Source organism: Equus quagga, chromosome 8, assembly GCF_021613505.1.
Source record: "Equus quagga isolate Etosha38 chromosome 8, UCLA_HA_Equagga_1.0, whole genome shotgun sequence".
NCBI lineage: Eukaryota > Metazoa > Chordata > Mammalia > Perissodactyla > Equidae > Equus > Equus quagga.
This window is the reverse complement of record NC_060274.1, coordinates 56,900,445-56,920,563: the sequence shown is the minus strand read 5'-3', so window position 1 is coordinate 56,920,563 and position 20,119 is coordinate 56,900,445. Positions and strand designations below refer to the sequence as shown.

General features: G+C 34.4%; 1 protein-coding gene across 6 annotated transcripts in view; it reads right to left on the bottom strand.

Moving 5' to 3' along the window:
- RUNDC3B (RUN domain containing 3B) overlaps window positions 1-20,119 on the bottom strand; it is a 144,019-nt gene that overhangs the window by 75,564 nt on the left and 48,336 nt on the right. For all 6 annotated transcript variants that reach the window (XM_046669432.1, XM_046669435.1, XM_046669436.1 and 3 more), the window contains 2 exons: window positions 14,672-14,805; window positions 5,124-5,209 (listed from right to left, as the gene is read on the bottom strand). In XM_046669432.1, coding sequence (XP_046525388.1) covers window positions 5,124-5,209; window positions 14,672-14,805 — 220 coding nt within the window. The remainder of the gene's footprint in view (window positions 1-5,123; window positions 5,210-14,671; window positions 14,806-20,119) is intronic.

Genomic DNA, 20,119 nt, shown 5'->3' with positions numbered 1-20,119 from the left:
GATACATACAAAAAAGTTACAAAATTGTCCTTGGTTTTAGAATAATAAGTGAAAAACACTAAAGTTCTCTGATTGAACAAGGTATGCAACAATTTTTATGTTGTTCTTTTTCACTGCTGTGAAACAGTGAAAGCAAAATAACTTATTGGAATATAAAGAGCTGAACGAGCATGCCACCAGTGGAGAAAGGTGGTATTTTCACAGAATCAGTTATTTTCCCCATCCTTCTCTGTTTGCTGTCAATCAAAACATACCACTGACCATTTAGTTTAAAAAAAGAAAAGCAATATGCTTGTGCACATACACCAGTTACTTTATGTACAATAAAGAAACAGGGAAGGGGAAAATGAAAGAATCGAGAAAACTATACTGTAGTAGCTAGGATGCCGTAGAATCAAATTCCAGTTTTCTAATTAAGAATGTATTCTTGGTCTGTAGGAACAGAGTTCTAGAGTAAAGCAGCAGGTTCCCTCTAGCGACACCTTCCGTCTGCTGCTGAAACACATCAATTGTAGCTTCATCCTCCGTGTCCAACTGTGCAGGTGTGTCACTTTATTGATTGGCTGCCCTTCAAATGGGAATCTGATCTGCCTCACAGACAAACCCTCTCATTCACAACAGGCTTTTATTAGTTTATTAAGCCATGTATTCCTCGATCGTTGTTCTCAGTCTTGACTCCTTGGGCTTCTCAATGGCCATGCTGAACTCCAGAGTCTCCCCAGCTACCACTTCACAAAAGAGGTACCAGGTCCCTCAGAACCAGCACACAAGCAAGTACCAGGAGCAGCAGCAGAAGTGCTTCTTTTCTTGACTGAATAACATTCCACTATATGGAATATACATTTTTGTTTATTCATTCATCAGTTGATGGACATTTGGGTTGTTTCCACTTTTTGGCTCTTATGAATAACGCTGCTATGAACATTTGTGTACATATTTTTTGTGAACATGTATTTCAATTCTCTTAGAGGTATATCTATATCTATACATCTAGGAGTCATGTGCTGGGTCGTATGGTAATGCTATGTTCAACCTTGTGAGGAACTGCTGGACTGTTTTTCAAAGCGGCTACATCATTTTACTTTCCCACCATCAATGTATGATGGTTCCAGTTTTTCCACATCCTTGTCAACGCTTGTTATTACGTGTTCTTTTGATTGCAGCCATCCTAGTGGGTGTGCAGTGGCATCTCGTGGTTTTGATTTGCATTTCCCTGATGGCTAATAATGTTGCACATCTTTCATGTGTTTATTGGCAATTTGTGTATCTTCTTTGGAAAAACGCCTATTCAGACTCTTTGCCCATTTTTAAATGTTATTATTATTATTATTATTATTGGGCTGTAAGAGTTCTTTATAAATATTCCAGATATAAGTCCCTTATCAGATATATGCTTCGAAAAATTTTCTTCTGTTCGGTAGGTCATCTTTTCACTTTCTTGATGGTGTTCTTCAAAGCCAATTTATCTATTTTTCCTTTTGTTGCTTATGTGTTTAGTATTCTATCTGGGAAACTACTGCCTAATCCAAAGTCATGAAAGTTTACATCTGTTTTCTTCTAAGAGTTTTACAATTAAGTCTGCTCCATTTTGAGGTAACTTTTTTTATGCTGTGAGGCAGCAGTTTACAAGCATCTTATAATAATGTTTATTTTTTCATCTTTTTTTTTTTTGAGGAAGATTAGCCCTGAGCTAACTACTGCCAATCCTCCTCTTTTTGCTGAGGAAGACTGGCCCTGAGCTAACATCCATACCCATCTTCCTCTACTTTATATGTGGGACACCTACCACAGCATGGCTTTTGCCAAGCGGTGCCATGCCCGCACCCAGGATCCGAACCGGTGAACCCCGGGCCGCCGAGAAGCGGAACGTGCGAACTTAACCACTGCGCCACTGGGCCAGCCCTCAAAGTAAAACTTTTCAACAAATTCAAAGTCCCAAAGTCTTTTGTAGCTCTTGAAATAGTGGTAATTTACCACTATTCTATCTACTTCTCTATAATCAAGAAAAGTGTTTAATCAATTCTTTTTTTTTCCATGTTGTGAAAAGCTCAGTAATTTTTGAAGTTTTATTTTATACTTTACTCCTTCTTTTACTCCTAATATAATATCAAGAAAATAACATTTCTTCTGAACACAACTTTTGTCATTATAAATTAAGTACTGTGGTGTAACTGGAAAGTAATAAACAGGTCTCCATAGAGTTAATTTTATCTCTACTTTGTATCTTACCAGAATACTTTCAATCTTGTTTCAAATGTCCCATTTGTATTTTTTAGCTTAACTTTTCTAATTATTTTTCAGTCTGTGGGTGGGGAGAAATTAAAACTTTGAGCAAATTAATTCAGTTTCTACTTTAAGGCTTTAATTCTAGGTCTTCCCAGTAACCTACCAGAACAATTCCCCACTTTTTTTTTTAGCTTGGATTCTAATCTTGACTCTGTTAACTTCCTACCTCTGGCTATTTCCCAATAACACCCCAATCTCTAAAACCATGAAAATCTTCAAAGGCTTTTTTTCAATTGCTCACCAAGACATCCTCCACCTTAGCAATAAAGATCACATGAATTTCTCTAATACTTTGGAGCCATCGTCATGTACTCCAAGAAGAGGATGTATTGTGTTTCTGTTCCCCATACTTCCTCCGCCCAAGCTTATCCTTGGATTTTCACTGATTAGTACTTTCAAGCTTGCCTGCCTTAGCTCATGTCGCTCTTCCTTTTGTACTGGGGTAAACACTTGTATCATCATTTTAAAGGACGTGATTACTCTTTATCTGTGAGGAGTAGAACAAGAAGAAATCACTTGATTCAGATATTCTCAAGATTCCTAAAGGATTAGAGATCATTTCTCATTGTTCTACAAGCACTTACATGAGGAAGCATACAGACAAAAGGTAAGGTATAACTATTCTTTCCAATTGTTTGCTTGTATTTTACAAACTTAATCTTCCAAACAGATATGTCTTGGCTAGAGGTTCACAATCACATTTATTTATAAATAAGACGTTTCTTTGATTTGATTTCAGTAAAAAAAAATACTGTAAATAGTTAAAAAAAAAACTTTCTTCTCTTTTTGGAATTGCATTTTTTTAGTTAACTTCTAAGACAAGAATTCTGAAAAAACTCCCTACTGTCTTCCTTTCTTGAGAATTAGAGTCATTACATTCATATTTAAATACTGTGTGTGTATATACATATATATACATAAATATTATATATTTAAGTATGCGTGTATAAACATACTAAGCCATGTTTCTGTTTGAATAATATATATTTACATATTGTTACAAGAACATTATTTACTTCATGGACTTCTCTAGAGCTGAATCATTTCCTTTTTTAAAAAAGGACGGCTAACATCTAAGAACAAGAGAAAAAGCATTTCCCTTCAAATATTTAAACTACTCATTCTAAAAATAATCTATTCAAGAATTATTTCTACCCCACCCAATTCTCTAAACTAGAGAACAAGACTAACAACTCAGAGAGATTATTAATGCTTTAATTTCTATTATAACTTTCATACAATCTTTTTATTGCATAGGAGATGATTATTGTGTAAACTTGGGTTTGATTTCATCAATTTAGGATTTTTAGGTTTGATCTCTGAGATTCTGATACTATTTTTATTTTCAAAGCCTTAGTATCTCTAATATTTAGTATCTTTCATAATTAAACTTATTTGCTAGTGATGATAAATAAAAGAAACACGTTTCATTTCAAAAGGTTCATTTCAAATGTCTAAAAGTTTATCATCATCTCACTGTCTACCTTTAGAAATATCCCAAGAGTATCATATCACTTTAAAAGAATTCAATAAGTATATATCGGATTTATTTTATGCAAATACTTCTTTTAGTTAAAAGTCTTTCTATCTCGGTCAAATTTATAATCATAATAATTTTTTCTTTGTATTTTGCAAATGAAAAATTTACTATTTTATTACCTAAAAACATAGAGCACTTAAGCAAAGATATTGTAATCGTGATTCTTAGTTACTTAGCTAAGAATGTGTCATAATAAATGCCCAGATTTTCTTAAAACCCAAAATATCAAATACTGCATCAGGACATGGAAATTAAGATTCCAGATACATGATTTCTTTATATATGTGCCTAATTTTCTCTATCAAAACTGGTATATAGTTGTCATTCTTTTCTTCTCCTTCAGAAATATGATTAATAAAGTAGAAATAAGTATGATAATTTAGAAGCGTCTAAGGCAGTGCTGTGCAAAGAACTTCCTGTGATGAAGAAAATGTTCTATATGTGTGCTGTTCAATTTGGTAGCCATTAGCCACATAGATATTGAACACCTGAAATGTGATAAAGCAACTAAAGAATTGAATTTGTAATTTTATTTAAATCTTAACTAATTTTAATTTACATAGTAGTATGTAGTTAGTGGCTACTGTATTAAACAGTACATGTCTAAGCTATTGAAATTATTAACTATTTTCACTTACAAATACTTTTGATATGGAGAAATGGTTTCTTTAACAAAAGCTATAAAAATAGATTTGTAGACCACAGCTTAACAGGAATGACTGTTGTCCTAATATGAAACTTTTTCTACCATTGTAAAAAATTAGTAAAGTCCTGTTATTCACATGACACAGTGTGTCATCTCTAAGTCTAATCTAAGAAAAAGAACATTGTACAGACTACCCTAAAAAGACAACTGAGCAATCATTAATTATATATATGAATTAAAGAAGTGAATAATTCATTTATATTCTTTATAAGCAAATAAATAAATAAATACTATAGCATAGAAAGAGAAGGAATGCTATAGGAATTTCATGGTTAGGTTTTTCTTCAAATTGGTCAGAGAAAAGTCTATGGAGAGAATGAACCTTCAAGTGTTGAAAGAGTGAGAATCAGAAATGATTCAGAAAAAAGATATTCCAGGCACAATATGAAGCCTGAAAAGATAAAGAGAGGTAGAGGTATGTTTAGTTGACAAATCACATTCTTCTGAGAAGATACTGGATTTATTAAGCAGTTCAAAATTAAGGAAATAAAATAATGGAGGATTTTAGAAATGAAGGTCTTCTTTCTATTATTATTTCTAAGTCTTTAGGTGACTCAAATATATATTTGAAAATTAAAAGAACTTTTAAACCTGGTAGTCTTGAAGTCTCTCAGAGCTGTAGAAATGTATTCAGATAAATGTTTTTCCATGAGTGCTACTCTGATCCAGGCTCTACCCTAAAAGGAAGAAGAAAGAATCAAATATGAAAAACAAATTAGAAGTTAAAAAATATTTTGCCACTGTGTTATCAAAAATACATGCATTTTTAATATGGAAAGAATAACTCATTCAAAATATACATTTGATAAAGACTAAGAAGAATATTCAAGTAGATAAGAATAGGTAAATTTTTATTATGTATAGTATATGGTATATGTTTTGTTTCTCTGAAGGTATAGGGTACAGCAAGTCAGATTAACTTTCTATCCTCTGAAGAGACAGAACCATTAATATTGAGCTACATGAGTTAGAGACTTCTTTTGAATCACATAATATAATCCTAAGACAACAGTACTTCAGTGCCCCAAATCAACATGATAATTAAAATGAGTCCCCTTATAAAACATGAGGAACAGAGTCCATTCTCATTAATAAAAACAATCACTCTCACACCACTTATTTAAGAGAATTTCCCATCTATCCTTCCAGAGAGAGGTATTACACAATTTCATTATTTATCATGCATGGAAATCATGAGTTACCGAATTTGACGCCCCCAGAGAATTCTAAAAATGATAACCAAATATTTAAACCAGAAAAATGAAATAAACAACAATACCCCAGAAGCATATGCTAGAACAGGATCACAGCAACAGGAGATTCTGACTAAATGTGAATAATTTTACTGTTGAAAAGAGGTAACATCATTCAATAGTTGAGACTAGCCAGTTAATATTATTTTTACTATCCAAAGCATTTCTTCTGAACCTTTTGTTTCGAATGAAAGAATGTAAGAGATCATATTTGTAGGGAGAATTTTATAATCCAATTACTTTTATTTTTATTCAACCCGTTCACAAATCTCCAGAAAATCCATTAAAGATTGACTAAATAGAAAATCAAAACATTTCAATGGCTGTTGAGAATAATGGTGACGCTAATCAATATTTATGATGGTTGACCACCAGCATGGAAGGAGAAAAAGCATTCTTTAGACTACAACTCAAGAGAATTCACCAAACTCTTGCATAGGAAGAATCAAAAAGCAGTCAATTTAGACAGTGGTAAAACCCATCAAGCTAGAAGCAGCAGTAGTGTTGGGAAATAAAGGAATGATAAAGGTGTAGTAAGCACAATCATCAACTGGCCCATCAAGCTCAAAATGTCTTTCAGTTTGTCCACTGCTCAGTCCATTGTTCCTGCTAAGTAAGCCTAGGGGAACATACAATTTAGCTGTGGCTGACTGGAACAGAAAGGAAGAGACAAGCTGTTGGCTAGCAGTCTCAAGATTCTCTCTTGAAATTTCATCTAAAATACAGAGAGACTAGTAGTGGTGGGTTGAATCAAAAGGCTACAATTTCACCAAAACAGCAGAGAATGTTGCTCTCCAGAGAAAGTTAGACACAGGAGACTGTGCTATTGCTAGATAAGCAATGTGGGGAAAGTCCTGCTTCCTGATTTATTAATGTCAATCCATATAAAACTTGGCTGCACCTAGTTTCCTGTCCTTGGATGTTTGTGGAGTTCTCTGTTATATTGTAATAATAAATTGTGCTAATTTTAAGTTTCTTTTCTTTTGACAAAAGAACTTTTACTAGAACAGAAGATAAACAGACTTATTAAAGATTGTTGGAGCTATGAAGTGAGAAAGTTGAAAACTTAGATTTAACATTTTACTTTATCAGTTAGATAATGGTAAAAGTAGTCAACACTGCTTTAGAATGCAATTAATATATGCTTGACCCTGTCTTAAGAGCTTTAGATACACTAAGATGTTTAATCCCCCCAAGAATCCTGTGTTAGGTTACAATACTATCCCTACTTTACTATGTAAGGAAACAAATAGACACAACTAGAAGACGGGAAGCTGACTGCACCACCAAACCTACCAACCTAATTGAATTAATACCCATACATTCTACCTTCCCGCCTGTTTCAGGGGATGAACAGAAATCGTTGAAGAGAGTGAAAAGACAAATCACAGAGTGAGCAAAGACATTTGCATTATATGTCTGACAAAAGACTCTCATTCATAAAATACAAAGAATTCTTACAAATCCATAAGAAAAAGACAACTCAATTTAAAAAATGGGCCTGGAAGGGGAAGATTTTTAACTATAGATTCAATTTCTTTAGTCGATATCAGAATATTCAGATGTTTTCTTCCTTTCTGTGATAGTTTTGTAAGTGACATTTTTCAAAGAATTTGCCCATTTCATTTAAATTTTCAAATTTGTAGGTGTGAAGTTACTACCTCTTTTAGGATTTTTAATGTCTGTAGGGTCTATGGGGTTGGCCTCTTCTTTGTTCCTAACACTGGTAATTTATAATCTCTTTTTCTTCTTGAATAGTCTTGCTAGAAGCTTATCAATTGTATTAACCTTTTTAAAAACACAAACTTTTGGGGGCCAGCCCGGTCGTGTACTAAGTTTGTGTGCTCTGCTTCAGCAGCCTGGGGTTTGCGGGTTCAGATCCCAGGCATGGAGCTACATACTGCTCACCAAGCCTTGCTGTGGGCATTCCACACACAAAATCGGGGAAGACTGGCACAGATGTTAGCTCAAGGACCATCTTCCTCAAGCAAAATACCCCCACAAACTTGTGGTTTTGTTGATTTTTGCTAGTATATATTTGTTTTAATTTAATTGGATTTTTGCTCATTATTTTCCTTCTACTTTATTACTTTTCTCTTTTTTACAGCTTCTTGAGATGAAACCTTTGATCACTGATTTTCAAACTTTATTTTTTAAATACATAAAATCCTATTTAAGCCTATATATTTTCCTCTAAGCATAAGTTTTTCTTTGGCATAGTTTCATTATCCTCACTGTCCAAATATTTTTCAGTTTCAATTGTAGTTTCTTCTTTCATCCATGAGTTATTTAGAAGTCTTTCTCAATTTTGACTCATACAAACATTTTTTAGTTATCACTTTGTTAATGATTCTAGCTTAATTCTACTGTGGTTAGAGAACACACATTATATGATTTCAATCATTTGAAATTCATTGAGATAAATTATAGCTCAGCAAATGACCAATTTTTGTATAAGTTCTGTGTATGTTTGGTAAGAATGAATATTCTGCAGTTTTCTATTTTGATTTTCTTATATATACTCCAGTTCTCTAGACTTACTAATCTTTATATTTTCTTGAACCTATTATAATTACTTAAAAGTCTATTATCTGCATCTTCCATAGGTCTGTTTCAATTGTCTTTTCTATATTTCTTTGGGTCATTTGATTTTGTTTTCTGATATGTCTGTGATTTTTTGATTGAGTACTGGACATTGCATACAGAAATTTGTAGCAGCTCTAATATTATCTTTGTCTAGAGTAGATTTATTTTTCTTCTGGGTAGGCAGACAGTATACTTGAAAATTACCTCGCACCATTTAAGTGTACCACTTTTGGGCCTTTTTGGACTGGTCTTCATCTAAATTTCCCCTACTCCCAAAGCGTAGCATCTTTGGGGTCTCAAAAGCACGGAATGTTTACGGGGACCCTCCAACTTGTTTGACCCTGCACTCTAACCTCTATCTCTGCAGAACAAGACTGTGAAATCTTTAATCAGTTTTTCTAGCCTCCTACCTGCTGCTTTCAGCTTGGTTTATGAGACTTGCTCTGTGCTCCAGGTGACTAAGAGTTTGTAAACACCTCACAGGAAAACTGCATGTATAATTTTAGGCACATTCTTTTGCAGTTCTCTCCTCTCAATTAAGTCCTGGTTTCACTGGCAGTTCCAAGCTCCAACTTCTCTTTCTCTAGCCCAGGGAAACTAAAACCACCCCACCCCCCCACCCCCCAGCACTTTCTCCTTAGCCTATATACTTACGACGACGGGAACAGACAAATGCCCTTGGGCTAAAAGCCAAGATGACTATGGGGCTCACCTCAGGTACTGTCCTTCTCCCCAGGATTGCAGACACTTAAGTTATCACGCCTTGGTTCTTCTCTTACGTCTTAAATTTGCTGCTTTGTATATTTTATCCAACCTTTATAGTTGTTCTTGGCAGAAAAGTTCCTCTGATACAAGCTATTCTGTTATCACTAGAAGCAGAAACTGATTCATTTCTCACCTCCAGGATCATCCCTTTTTTAGACTCCATTATACCCTTCTAACTTGACTTTCTGCTCCCACTCTCCTTTCTATGCATTCTCCATGTCGCACCCAGTTGATCTTTCAAAAATGTAAATCACATTACAGTACTCTACTGCTTTAAAAGAATTAAAAGGAAGAAATCCTCAAGTAGCTCCCCATTGCTCTGAGAATAACATCCAAACTCTTAATCATGACCACATCTTCTATTCTACACCTTTCTTCCTCTGCTTAATGCTTGCACAGCACATTTCTTCCCATAATTTGCATCCTGGCTCAAATATTACTGCCTCAAAGAAGCCTTCCCTAACCACCCTAACTAAAAGAGCATGCTCTCTTCCACCACTCCTATCACTTTCTAACTTCCTAACTGGTTTCATTTTTTTCATTGGCCCTGAGATTATAATATATATTTATCTTTTTGCTGTATCACTAAAATGTACCTAACATTTGCTCTTTTCCATCTTTTTCACCACTGTCCCTGTATCCTCAGTATTCATAATAGCTCCTGGCACACAGTAGGCACTCAATACATACTTGCTGAACAAGTGGATAAAACTAAAGTAGATAAGTAACTTGCTCATAGCTACTAAGCACTGGAGTCATCAGTGAGAAGTGGAGAAAAGGAATGATATGAGGAAAGCGGTAAAGATTCATAAGAAGTTAGTATTTAAAATGGATAGAATGTAGGGCCAGCCCTGGTGCCCTAGTGGTTAAGTTCAGTGTGCTCTGCTTTGGCAGCCTGGGTTCGGTTCCTGGGCGCAGACGTACACTGCTCTGTTAGCAGTCATGCTGTGCTGGCAACCCACATATTAAAAATAGCAGACGATTGGCATGGATGTTAGCTCAGGGCAAATCTTCCTCAGCAAAAAAAATTAAAATGGACAGAACGTAAAATAAATGGGCAGAATCAGAATATCTCTGGTTTTGGCCTGGGAAACTGTTTCTTTATTTTTAAAGCTCCCCAAGTATTTCTAACATTCTTCCAGGTGTGGAGCCATCATAATGAAGAACCAGGGAAAGAAAATATCCAGTGGTGGTTAAAAGAGAAGAGAGATTTGTGAGTCAGTAATAGAAAATGTTCATAAAAATGGCCTCTTTGTAAAATTACATCTTACCGTAAAGTTCTAGTATTTGATAACTCTGGTGTATCTATGATTACTACCTCCTCTGCCTCTTTCAGTAGAAAACTTGGCTAATCTGCCTCTGGGACACAGTACTGACAAGGCCAGCTTCTGAACAAACAAAAAAGTAAACAAGATGAGACCAAGAAAGACTAGGGAAGATTAGGGATGTATGTCATAAGAATGTATTAAGGACTACATTCACAGCTGTGACATGGTATAGGTGTTCATCAAAATTTACTGGATGGAGGATGCCTGGATATACGGATGGCTGATGTGACTAGCATATTCGGAAATTGGTCTCATATGTTAAATTCAATATTAGAAGGAATGTAGAAGGCAAGCAACCACAAATTAGAGAAACCTAACTTAGTCAAAAACAATAACTGTTCTTAAAAATGAAGAAAAAGAAAAAAACCCACACATGATATGCGGGAAGGTAGGAAGAACTCAAGAAAAGCACAGAGCTCATAATTTGAGGCTAAAAAATAAAAAATGAAAGAGGAAGGATTTCCTGAGCTTGAAATCAGTTGGAATACTAAGAAAATCCAATGGAAATATCTCCAAGATCAAAAAAAAATAGTAACTAAGGATCCAATTAGGGGGGTTTCTGTCAGAGATCATATGTTATGCTTATAAGTAATTAGCCCAATAACAGATGGGGAAGATGGGTGAGTTCAGAAGACACTGAAATAAGTACCTGTTGAGATGAAGTTATTTTTCTGTGTGCTAATTCTAGTCTGAAACCTAAGTAAGTTGATGTATAGAAAGCCCATGTCCCAGAACTCCTGCATATTGTGGAAAGAATAGCTGCAAATATATCTGAGACAGAAAGATTACCGGCATGATCTTCAATTCAAATACTCTATTTCATTGTTAGGCTACGTTTAGGCCCTGGAAAATAGGCTCTACTAGTCACAAGCTAAGCAAAAAAAGGAAACGATCTGCATTTCATAGATCTTAGCTTAGAGTGACTAAGTATCAGATCTCCCAGGGGGGCAAGTTTCCACAATATGAATCTAAGTTGTACAGTGGTACTAGGACACAGACAATCCTGAGTCACTCAACTCAACTAAATTCAAAGAATGTTTCTATACTGAGTTAGTCATTGTTCCATGGTGGACCTTGTCTTCCACTGCTTAAAATGTCATCCACATAACACTAAAGGTGTATTTAGAGTGAATCTGGCTTCTTATACAGAATTTTAAAAAATGATCTGTTTTGGTCCCAAGTGTACTGAGTTGCACATTAGTTTGATGCTTCAGTTCTGGTATGTTTTCATAAGTGTCAAGGCTGGATAAGAGTGCTCTATATGCTAGCTGTCACTCCAGACTGCAACTCAAAGGCTTAATAATCCTGTCATCTGAGGTATTTGTTTAATCCTTCAATCTTGACACTTGCCAGGTGTGATTTACTGAGCAGATTAAGTACTTTGCTCTTCCCATTGCAATAAAGACAGAGGTAATCTTTGCCTATAGACTTTTCCCAGCATAACCAGGCAAATCACAGATCTCTTTCCCCACTAAATGGAATCTGTTTGAGGCCTGAGCAAAACAAAAATATAAATGCAGGATTTGCAATATGATTGTTCTGTGGTGTTTTGATAGTCAAGACCAGTTTTTTACAGAATAAATATTAACTCTCTCTGCTGGACAGCATCTTGCTGTGCAGGGCCTAGTCCCAAGAGTCTCATTAAGGAGGTGGTTACCTAGGGTTTGGGTTTCTTTGGTTTACCTAGGTCCAAATGCTACATTTTCAGGTTTGTTAACTTCTCAGTTACCTTTTGTATTTTGGGATATGCTAGTTCTGTAAATATATTCTCTCCTATATTGAAGGGGTTTAGAATACACTTCTCATGTTGACCTCTCCTACTTTTAACCTGAAAATAAGAAAACAAAGTTTATGTATCACCTGGAATACTTTCTACTTTTATAGACTTGACTCATCAAAATCACAGCTAGTCTTTTATTTCTTTTATTTTTTTATTTTTTATTTTTCTCCCCAAAGCCCCTCAGTACATAGTTGTATATTCTTTGTTGTGGGTCCTTCTAGTTGTGGCATGTGGGACGCTGCCTCAGCGTGGTCTGATGAGCAGTGCCATGTCCGCGCCCAGGATTCGAACCAACGAAACACTGGGCCGCCTGCAGCAGAGCACGCGAACTTAACCACTTAGCCACGGGGCCAGCCCCATAGTCTTTTATTTTTTATTTATTTATTTATTTATTGGGGAAGATTAGCCCTGAGCTAACATCTGCTGCCAATCCTCCTCTTTTCTGCTGTGGAAGACTGGCCCTGAGCTAACATCCGTGCCCATCTTCCTCTATTCTATATGTGGGACACCTGCCACAGCATGGCTTGCCAAGCAGTGCTATGTCCACACCTGGGATCCGAACCGGCGAAGCCCAGGCTGCTGAAGCGGAATGTGTACACTTAACTGCTGTGCCACCGGGCCGGGCCCTTATTCTATAATTCTTAAATGTCAAACACAGTAAGGAAAGCTACTATGACAATCTAATAAAATAAATAAATAAAATTCTTAAACTAAAGCTGATATGGATTATATCAGCAGCTAAGACTTTTCACAATTTTAAAAATTATTGAAGATCCCAAAGAACTTTCATATAGGCTATATTTATTGATATTTACTGTATTATAAGTCAAAACTGGAAACTTTAAAAACATTAAATAATTAAAAAATACTAAACCCATTATATGTTAACATAAATAACATATTTTTATGAAAAATAACTATGTTTCCTAAACAAAAATATTATGAGAAAAGTGGCTCTGTTCTAAATTTTTTCAAATCTTTTTAATGTATGGCTTAATAAAAGAGAACTGCTTTTGCATTCAATCTGTTACAATGTGTTATTTTAGTTAAAGCATATGAAGAAAATTTAGCCTCACATAGATACATAGTTGGAAAACAGAATCATTTAATAGCCTTTTTAGGTAAATGTGGATATTCTCCTTTGATTATACATCAAAATTCGGTAGGTGATAGTTTCCTAAAGGTTAACTGAAACATGAACTATAACCATATTACTCAAATTTTCATACTGTATTACATTAAATCCATTGATCTATCTTGCCCTTTGACTGGATTTTTTATTTATGCATGATTTTGTAATTCCATGCACTTGTCATTTAGAAAATATAAATTATACAGGTCTACCAAATGTTGACACATTTCACTAAACAATTAAAAAATACATTTGTTAATATCAACACCAGAAAAGTCTTTAAGTACTGGGAAGCTACCAAGCTTAAGACGGTGAATATAAGTTTTCCAAAATTCTAATTTATATTTGAAAGTTTTGATTTTACCATTAGTAACAAATACTGTCAGCTGCTTTCCTTGAAGTAACAGGCTCACTTCATTCTGTTTTTATTCAAGAAATGTCTCCCAAATGCCTAAGTCTAAAAAACTTTAGTTTGAATGTTTTTCGCTCAAGTAAAAATAGTATTAGATATCTAACAAAAATGTCTAGTTTAGCTCACATTTAAATAAGTGCATGAGTACTTTTCCTTGAAGCAACCATCATATTTGAACATGCTGCAGAAATGCTTTATGCATACTTCTCATTTTGTCACTCAGGATATTAAAAAAACAGGTACTCAAAGACTGAGAGTTAATAAAATTAATAATCTTTACTGTGTCATCATGGACATTCTTAAGTGCAACTAGCTTTTTTTTTTTTTTTTTTTTTAGACAGAGTGCATAGTGGGGAAGAACTCAGTGACTACTAGCATAGTTTGATACCACTGCCTTAATATGTGCTAAGGCACCAGCAATTCTACCCACCACTGTTTCTGCATCAGCAGTGCAAATGCAAACACAGTGCAAATGGCAAATAACATCTTCGTATTATCTTAAAATAGTTTTGACATTGTGGACCCCCAGGGTTCTGTAGGGCACTGAGAACCACTAGTTTAGGTAACTCAAGAAATGTAGAAACGTCATAGAATACGACAGCTTTTATTGTGCTTCTTAGAAAAGAAATTAATAGAGACTAGCTTTCTACCTTCCTGCTATTCATAAGGCAACAGTGAAGATGCAAGAGCATTCTAAAGCAACTACATGCAATAAGAAAAAAGTGGAAACAAGCCTCTGAAACATGTTAAATTTGCCTGAGTGCTTAATCCCAACAAAGAAAAGAAAAATACTTTATATAGCAAAGAGCTCAAAATTTTCTCTTCAGGTCAAAATTACTTAGGATTAGATTACACACGTTACATATTATTATTTATGTCTTACCTTAGCTCTAGAGGAACTGACATTTTCCATATTTTCAATGCTGCAGATACAATTCTGTGAAACCTTCCGGCAAGCCACTCTGATATAGTCCCAGAAGCTACGAGGACTCTCATAACCAAACCAGGTTACTTGACCTTCAGGAGACAAATTGTAACACAAAATAAAAGAAAACTAGACTAGAAAATTCAACGAGCAAGAAGACTAAAATTCTGAAAAATAAAAGGAAACATAGTGTGCTACAGTGGAAAGGGCACTGATCTTAAATCTAGTCCTGTTCTACCCTTATCTAGTTGTGTACTATGGGCAATTTATTTAACAGATCTGGATTACAGATTCTCAACAACAAAATCAAACTAAATAAAATAAAAAGGAAACAGACACTAAAAAATCTCTTACAGTTTAATATCCTACTATTCTGATATAGTCTTTTAGATAGCACACAGAAAATGTTCTTTGTGGTTCTAGTTAAGCATTAATTTAAACATTAACAGTCACATTCTAAAGTTTTCTCTACCTAGAAAAATAGAAAAAAAAAAAATAAGACAACTCTTTTCTTCCTCTTCATAAGGATACTTCAAAGAAATGAAACATGTGTGGTCTATCCTATATGCAAATATAATCAATTAGAATCCTATATTCACTGATTATTCATAATCTTCTACCCAACCATTCTCATCTATAATGCCATAAAGCTCCTCTTTAACTGTCATTCATCTGCTCTCTTCTAATTACCAACCCATGAAAAGTCCTTCAGGCATTTACCATTCTAATCTTCCAGATTTGGGTAATTACGTGTCTGCTCAAGAACAAATATTCTTTTGTGTGTATCTTATATTGGTATTAATATTTCTATGAAGGACTTTGAGTAGTAGGTCCAAGGGAACCACTGTGTACTCTTAATATTTTTAATGAGATGTGAAAGACATCTTAATACTTTATTTAGTAGTCTGGAATGATTACCTAGGGAAGTTGTTCAATCTTTTATTTTTCTTCTCCTCTCTCCCCAAAGCCCCAGTACATAGTTGTATCTCCTAGTGGTAAATCATTCCAATTCTTCTATGTGGAATGCCACCACAGCATGGCTTGATGAGCAGTGTGTAGGTCCATGCCCAGGATCCAAACCGGTGAACCCTGGACCACTGAAGCAGAGCTTGCAAATTCAACCACCTGGCCATGGGCCTGGGCCCGGCCCCGGGAAGTTGTTCAATCTTAATGTAGAAAAATTTGCTTTTATATGTTAAAATCTGTGCTTCTTCGTTTTGAATTAATTATTTATTTATCTCAAATCTTCTCTTGCCTAGTAATAGCTTCTCTCTAGCAACACAAAAAGTTCCTGATCAGCAAGCACCATTTTAGGAGCAATGTCTGAAATGAGATTTGAGTGGCTCCCAACCATGTCAGCCCATAAGAACAAGTGGACTGCTTTTTAAAAATACTCATGCCTGGGCTCCACCAGAACTAAATAATCAGATTCTTTAGAGGAGAGCCCAGGCATTGGTATTTTTAAAAAGATTCTTCTGGTATTTCTAATAATATATTTATTGTTAATCAACCAATAGAAAGCCTACATATCATGACAGGTAACTCCTATTCATCATTTAGGACATTTTAAAGACCTCCTTTTCTTGTAAGCCATGTGTCATCTCTACAGTGGGTCAGTTTCCTGCTATGTGCTGGAATAGCACCCTATGCTTACTTATACTTATAATTATCTGTTTACTTGATTGTCTCACATATTAGGTGGTAAGGTTACTAAGGCAGAGATTGTGGCTTATTTGTCTCTAAATTGATCTCAAGCACTTGACATAAGTCTCTAGCACTTGGCTCAAAGTAGGCATTCACTAAATATTTGTTAAACAAATTGGTAAATCAGCACAAAACAAATCATCTTAATTGCAATGCATACAAAAATTTGAATTTAAAAATCTAATTAGTATCTTTTTATAGTAACAGTTCAATGACAACCTGGTATTAAGACATCTGCATGCTAGAAGTATCAAATATTCTAGACAAATATATTTACCTTTGTCTATATATAAAAATACAAAAGCATCTAAAAATCCTCATTCAAATATCGCTTTAAAAATCAAATCTTACTACCAACAAATAGAAATCTATACATAGGAATATTTATAACTTCCCCTCTTCTTCTCAATCTCTCACCATCACTGTCCTTTACCCTCTCTCTTCTTAAGTTAAAAAAGCTCCTGGAACAGTGTCTCCATATAGTTTGTCTTTAGGGCAATTTTCCTATTACCAGTTTGTTACTCATTTGGAGAAGAGGCAGGATGCCTAGTGGTTAAGAATATGGGCTTTTGAATCCGGTGGACCTGAATTAGATCAGTTCCTAGCTATGTGATCTTGAGCAAATGACTTAACTTCACTCTATTGTAAGTGTGAGTTTCTTCTATAATATAGTTGACAATATTGGTAGCACCTACATGATAACACTATTGTAAGGATTAGATGAGATATTGTGTATGCAGTAGATAGTACACAGCATAGTACAGATGTTAATTATTACTACTGTGATTACTATTATCATACAAATAGTTAAGGACCCAAGCTCCCCTTGCACCACAAACTAAGTGGGAATGAGATGTGAAGTTTTTCCCATTACTTGCTTAGAATCTAGAAAAATCTTTAAAACTTACTCCCTAATCCAACCTTTTCCCATATTAACCATTCTAAATTTACCTCCCTAAAAGGTTTCTAGTCTCGAATAATTTTCCTTGGCTTCTATTAATTGGGTTCATTCCATAATTTAAAAATGAGAGGTACAGCTGCCAGACTTCCCTCAGAAACAGAGTACTATACACTGGCAGGGATCTTAAAGAAAAGAATATCACACGGTTTCTCTGGTGACTTTATTTTAAACCTTCTCACGAGTCTGAGATGGCTGAGGAAAATAATTTATGAGAAGTTTTAAAGTAAAGCTGTCAAAATCCAAAAGAATATAACAAAGCCCCATTCTGGAGGAAGGGAAACAAAGACATAGAAAAACTAAAAACCTAGTCTTAAACAGATAAGGAACAGGCACTAAATCCTTAGGATTCCTACTATGGGTAGGATATGCTCTCTATAAGACTTTACCCAAGAGATGATAACAAGATTTCCCAGGTTACCAACTGAGAAACTACATAATTAACAGAATGACATATCATCATGACTTGCAGGGCCTTACATAAACCAGTATTATCTTAACAACACTTTTATCTACTTAACAAACTAGATGTGAGGATGACTTGGCTTGATTCTGCCTTCCTTTCTCTTCTACGTACATCATTTCCAAAGTGAAGTTCTTAATTCCAGACACTGATCTTTCCACATTCCGAAGGAGCTGCTTTGATTAACAGAAGGTGGATTCCCGTGTTAGAACCTCCAAACAAACTCCCATGTAAACTGTCTGTATATTCCAGAATTTTATTTAAATAATTTCTACATCTATGAAAGGGTTGAATTTAATTAAAAATAATAGAAGTATTCAATTGGGTATCTCAGAAATGATTATTTGAACATCACTTTTACTTAAACACAGATTACCTGTTAACAAAAGATGTACTTTGGGCTATTAGTCTGTAACCAGTATTCAATGGGAAAATTAAAAAACAATGCTATGAGTAAATTATGCCTTTAAAAATAACTATTGAACAATCACTCCCAAGACATTCTCATTTCCTTTAAAAATAACCACAAAAGCAAATCACATAGCACAAAACTGACTAGTCTATTTCTTGAAGAAATTTTATTCCAGAGATATGCTAATAGAATTCTCTTTTTAAAGCTCTTGATAAGTATCTATACGTATATGTATAATATGCTTTCAACTATATGTGTCCCTAGAAGTTGACTTTTTACTAATGACAAAGTTAAACAAGCTTTTCAAAACTTATTTCCATCCATCGATCCAACTCTAATTCATTTTAGGCACAGAAATAAGTGGTGAAAAGTTTGCTGGACTAAAAGGCTATCTGCTGCTAACCAGCTATGTGAAGTCTTTCCCACTAAACTGCCTCATCTTCGGCACCTAAAAATAGCCTGTGATCTCCAGGTCTAATGTTATTCTAAAATTACTCTTCTATATTATTTAAGTTAGACATCTATTCACATCATGCACTGTGTGTGTGTTTTGCTTATATCTTATTTTATGGCCAGAATGAGACCTTTTAAGAACAAGAACTAAAATTCCTAAAGTAGTTCTCTACTAAGTAGTGGCTAATGACTAATGACACCTCATGTTTTGACAATATAATATAAAATATAAATGAATCTGTTAAGTGATTTCCTTTCTCCACCCTTTGTATTAGTTCTTACCTATGTTAAGACCAAATGAAAAACTGGTCTCACAAGTGGAAGTTCTGTTAGTGTTACAATACATCACCTAGATGATAATATCAAAGACTACTACCTTGGAGCTGCTATTCATCTAGACAAGCAATAAAAGATAGTCCCATCAGCTTTTCATAAACCACTCTGATATCTCTGCAAAAGTTTTCAGAAACTTAAACAAAACTGGTTATCTGTGGATTTGTTGTTGCCAATATATTAATATTTAGATTTTTAACTTTTCATATTAAATTTTATGGCAGCAATCCTAAATTTCTTACTGATAATTTATGAAAGTCAGTTTAATATTTTCCATTATCTTTTTACTAAACAGAAAAAATTCCCATTTCTGCAAGAGGTCAGAATCTTTTCCTTTAAAAAAAAAAGTACTATTATTAGTTGAGGCTCATATTTATTAGACTACCCAGCTTTAAAACTATGACCTTAATTTTCTAAATAAAGTCTCATATTAAAAAATATTCACATTCTAAAAAAGAAAACAAATTTAAACACTTTAAAAATAACTTTACACTTTAAGCTGAATCTTAATAAGTCTGAGTCTAGATTAGATACTTAATTGTACTTCTATTGCCAGCTCTGTATGTTACTTACAGGATGCCTCAAGTAAATCATTTAGCAACTATGAATCACAGTTACCAATATATAAAATGTAATTATTATCTTTCGTTACTGACGTCTTGTTCTTGGTAAGGAATTTATCACAAAAACTTATCTAAAGTATGTATCTATACCATAAAAATTAGTTAATTCTTAATCTTCAAAAAAAAAGTTAAGATAAACAGGTTCAACAAAAGTCTGAAAATTGAATTTGACTTAATAGTCTTTTTTTATCCCAGTAATTTTACCATCTTTCCAAGTAGAGTACACAGGTTTTGTTTCTTTCTTCCACCAGTGTTTTTAACACAAGGTTTGGAATATTGGCAAATTGACTTAGAGTACCAAAGGCTGAAGTCCATACAGAGAACTATGGCATAAATGTGTAGTCCTGAAGAAAGCAAGTGTAATTTGTTTCGGTAGTGATTGAGGCTATACATAGGGAACATAAAACAAAAGATATTGTTTAAAAATGATTACTTGTGGGAATTAGGATTAAGGAAATGA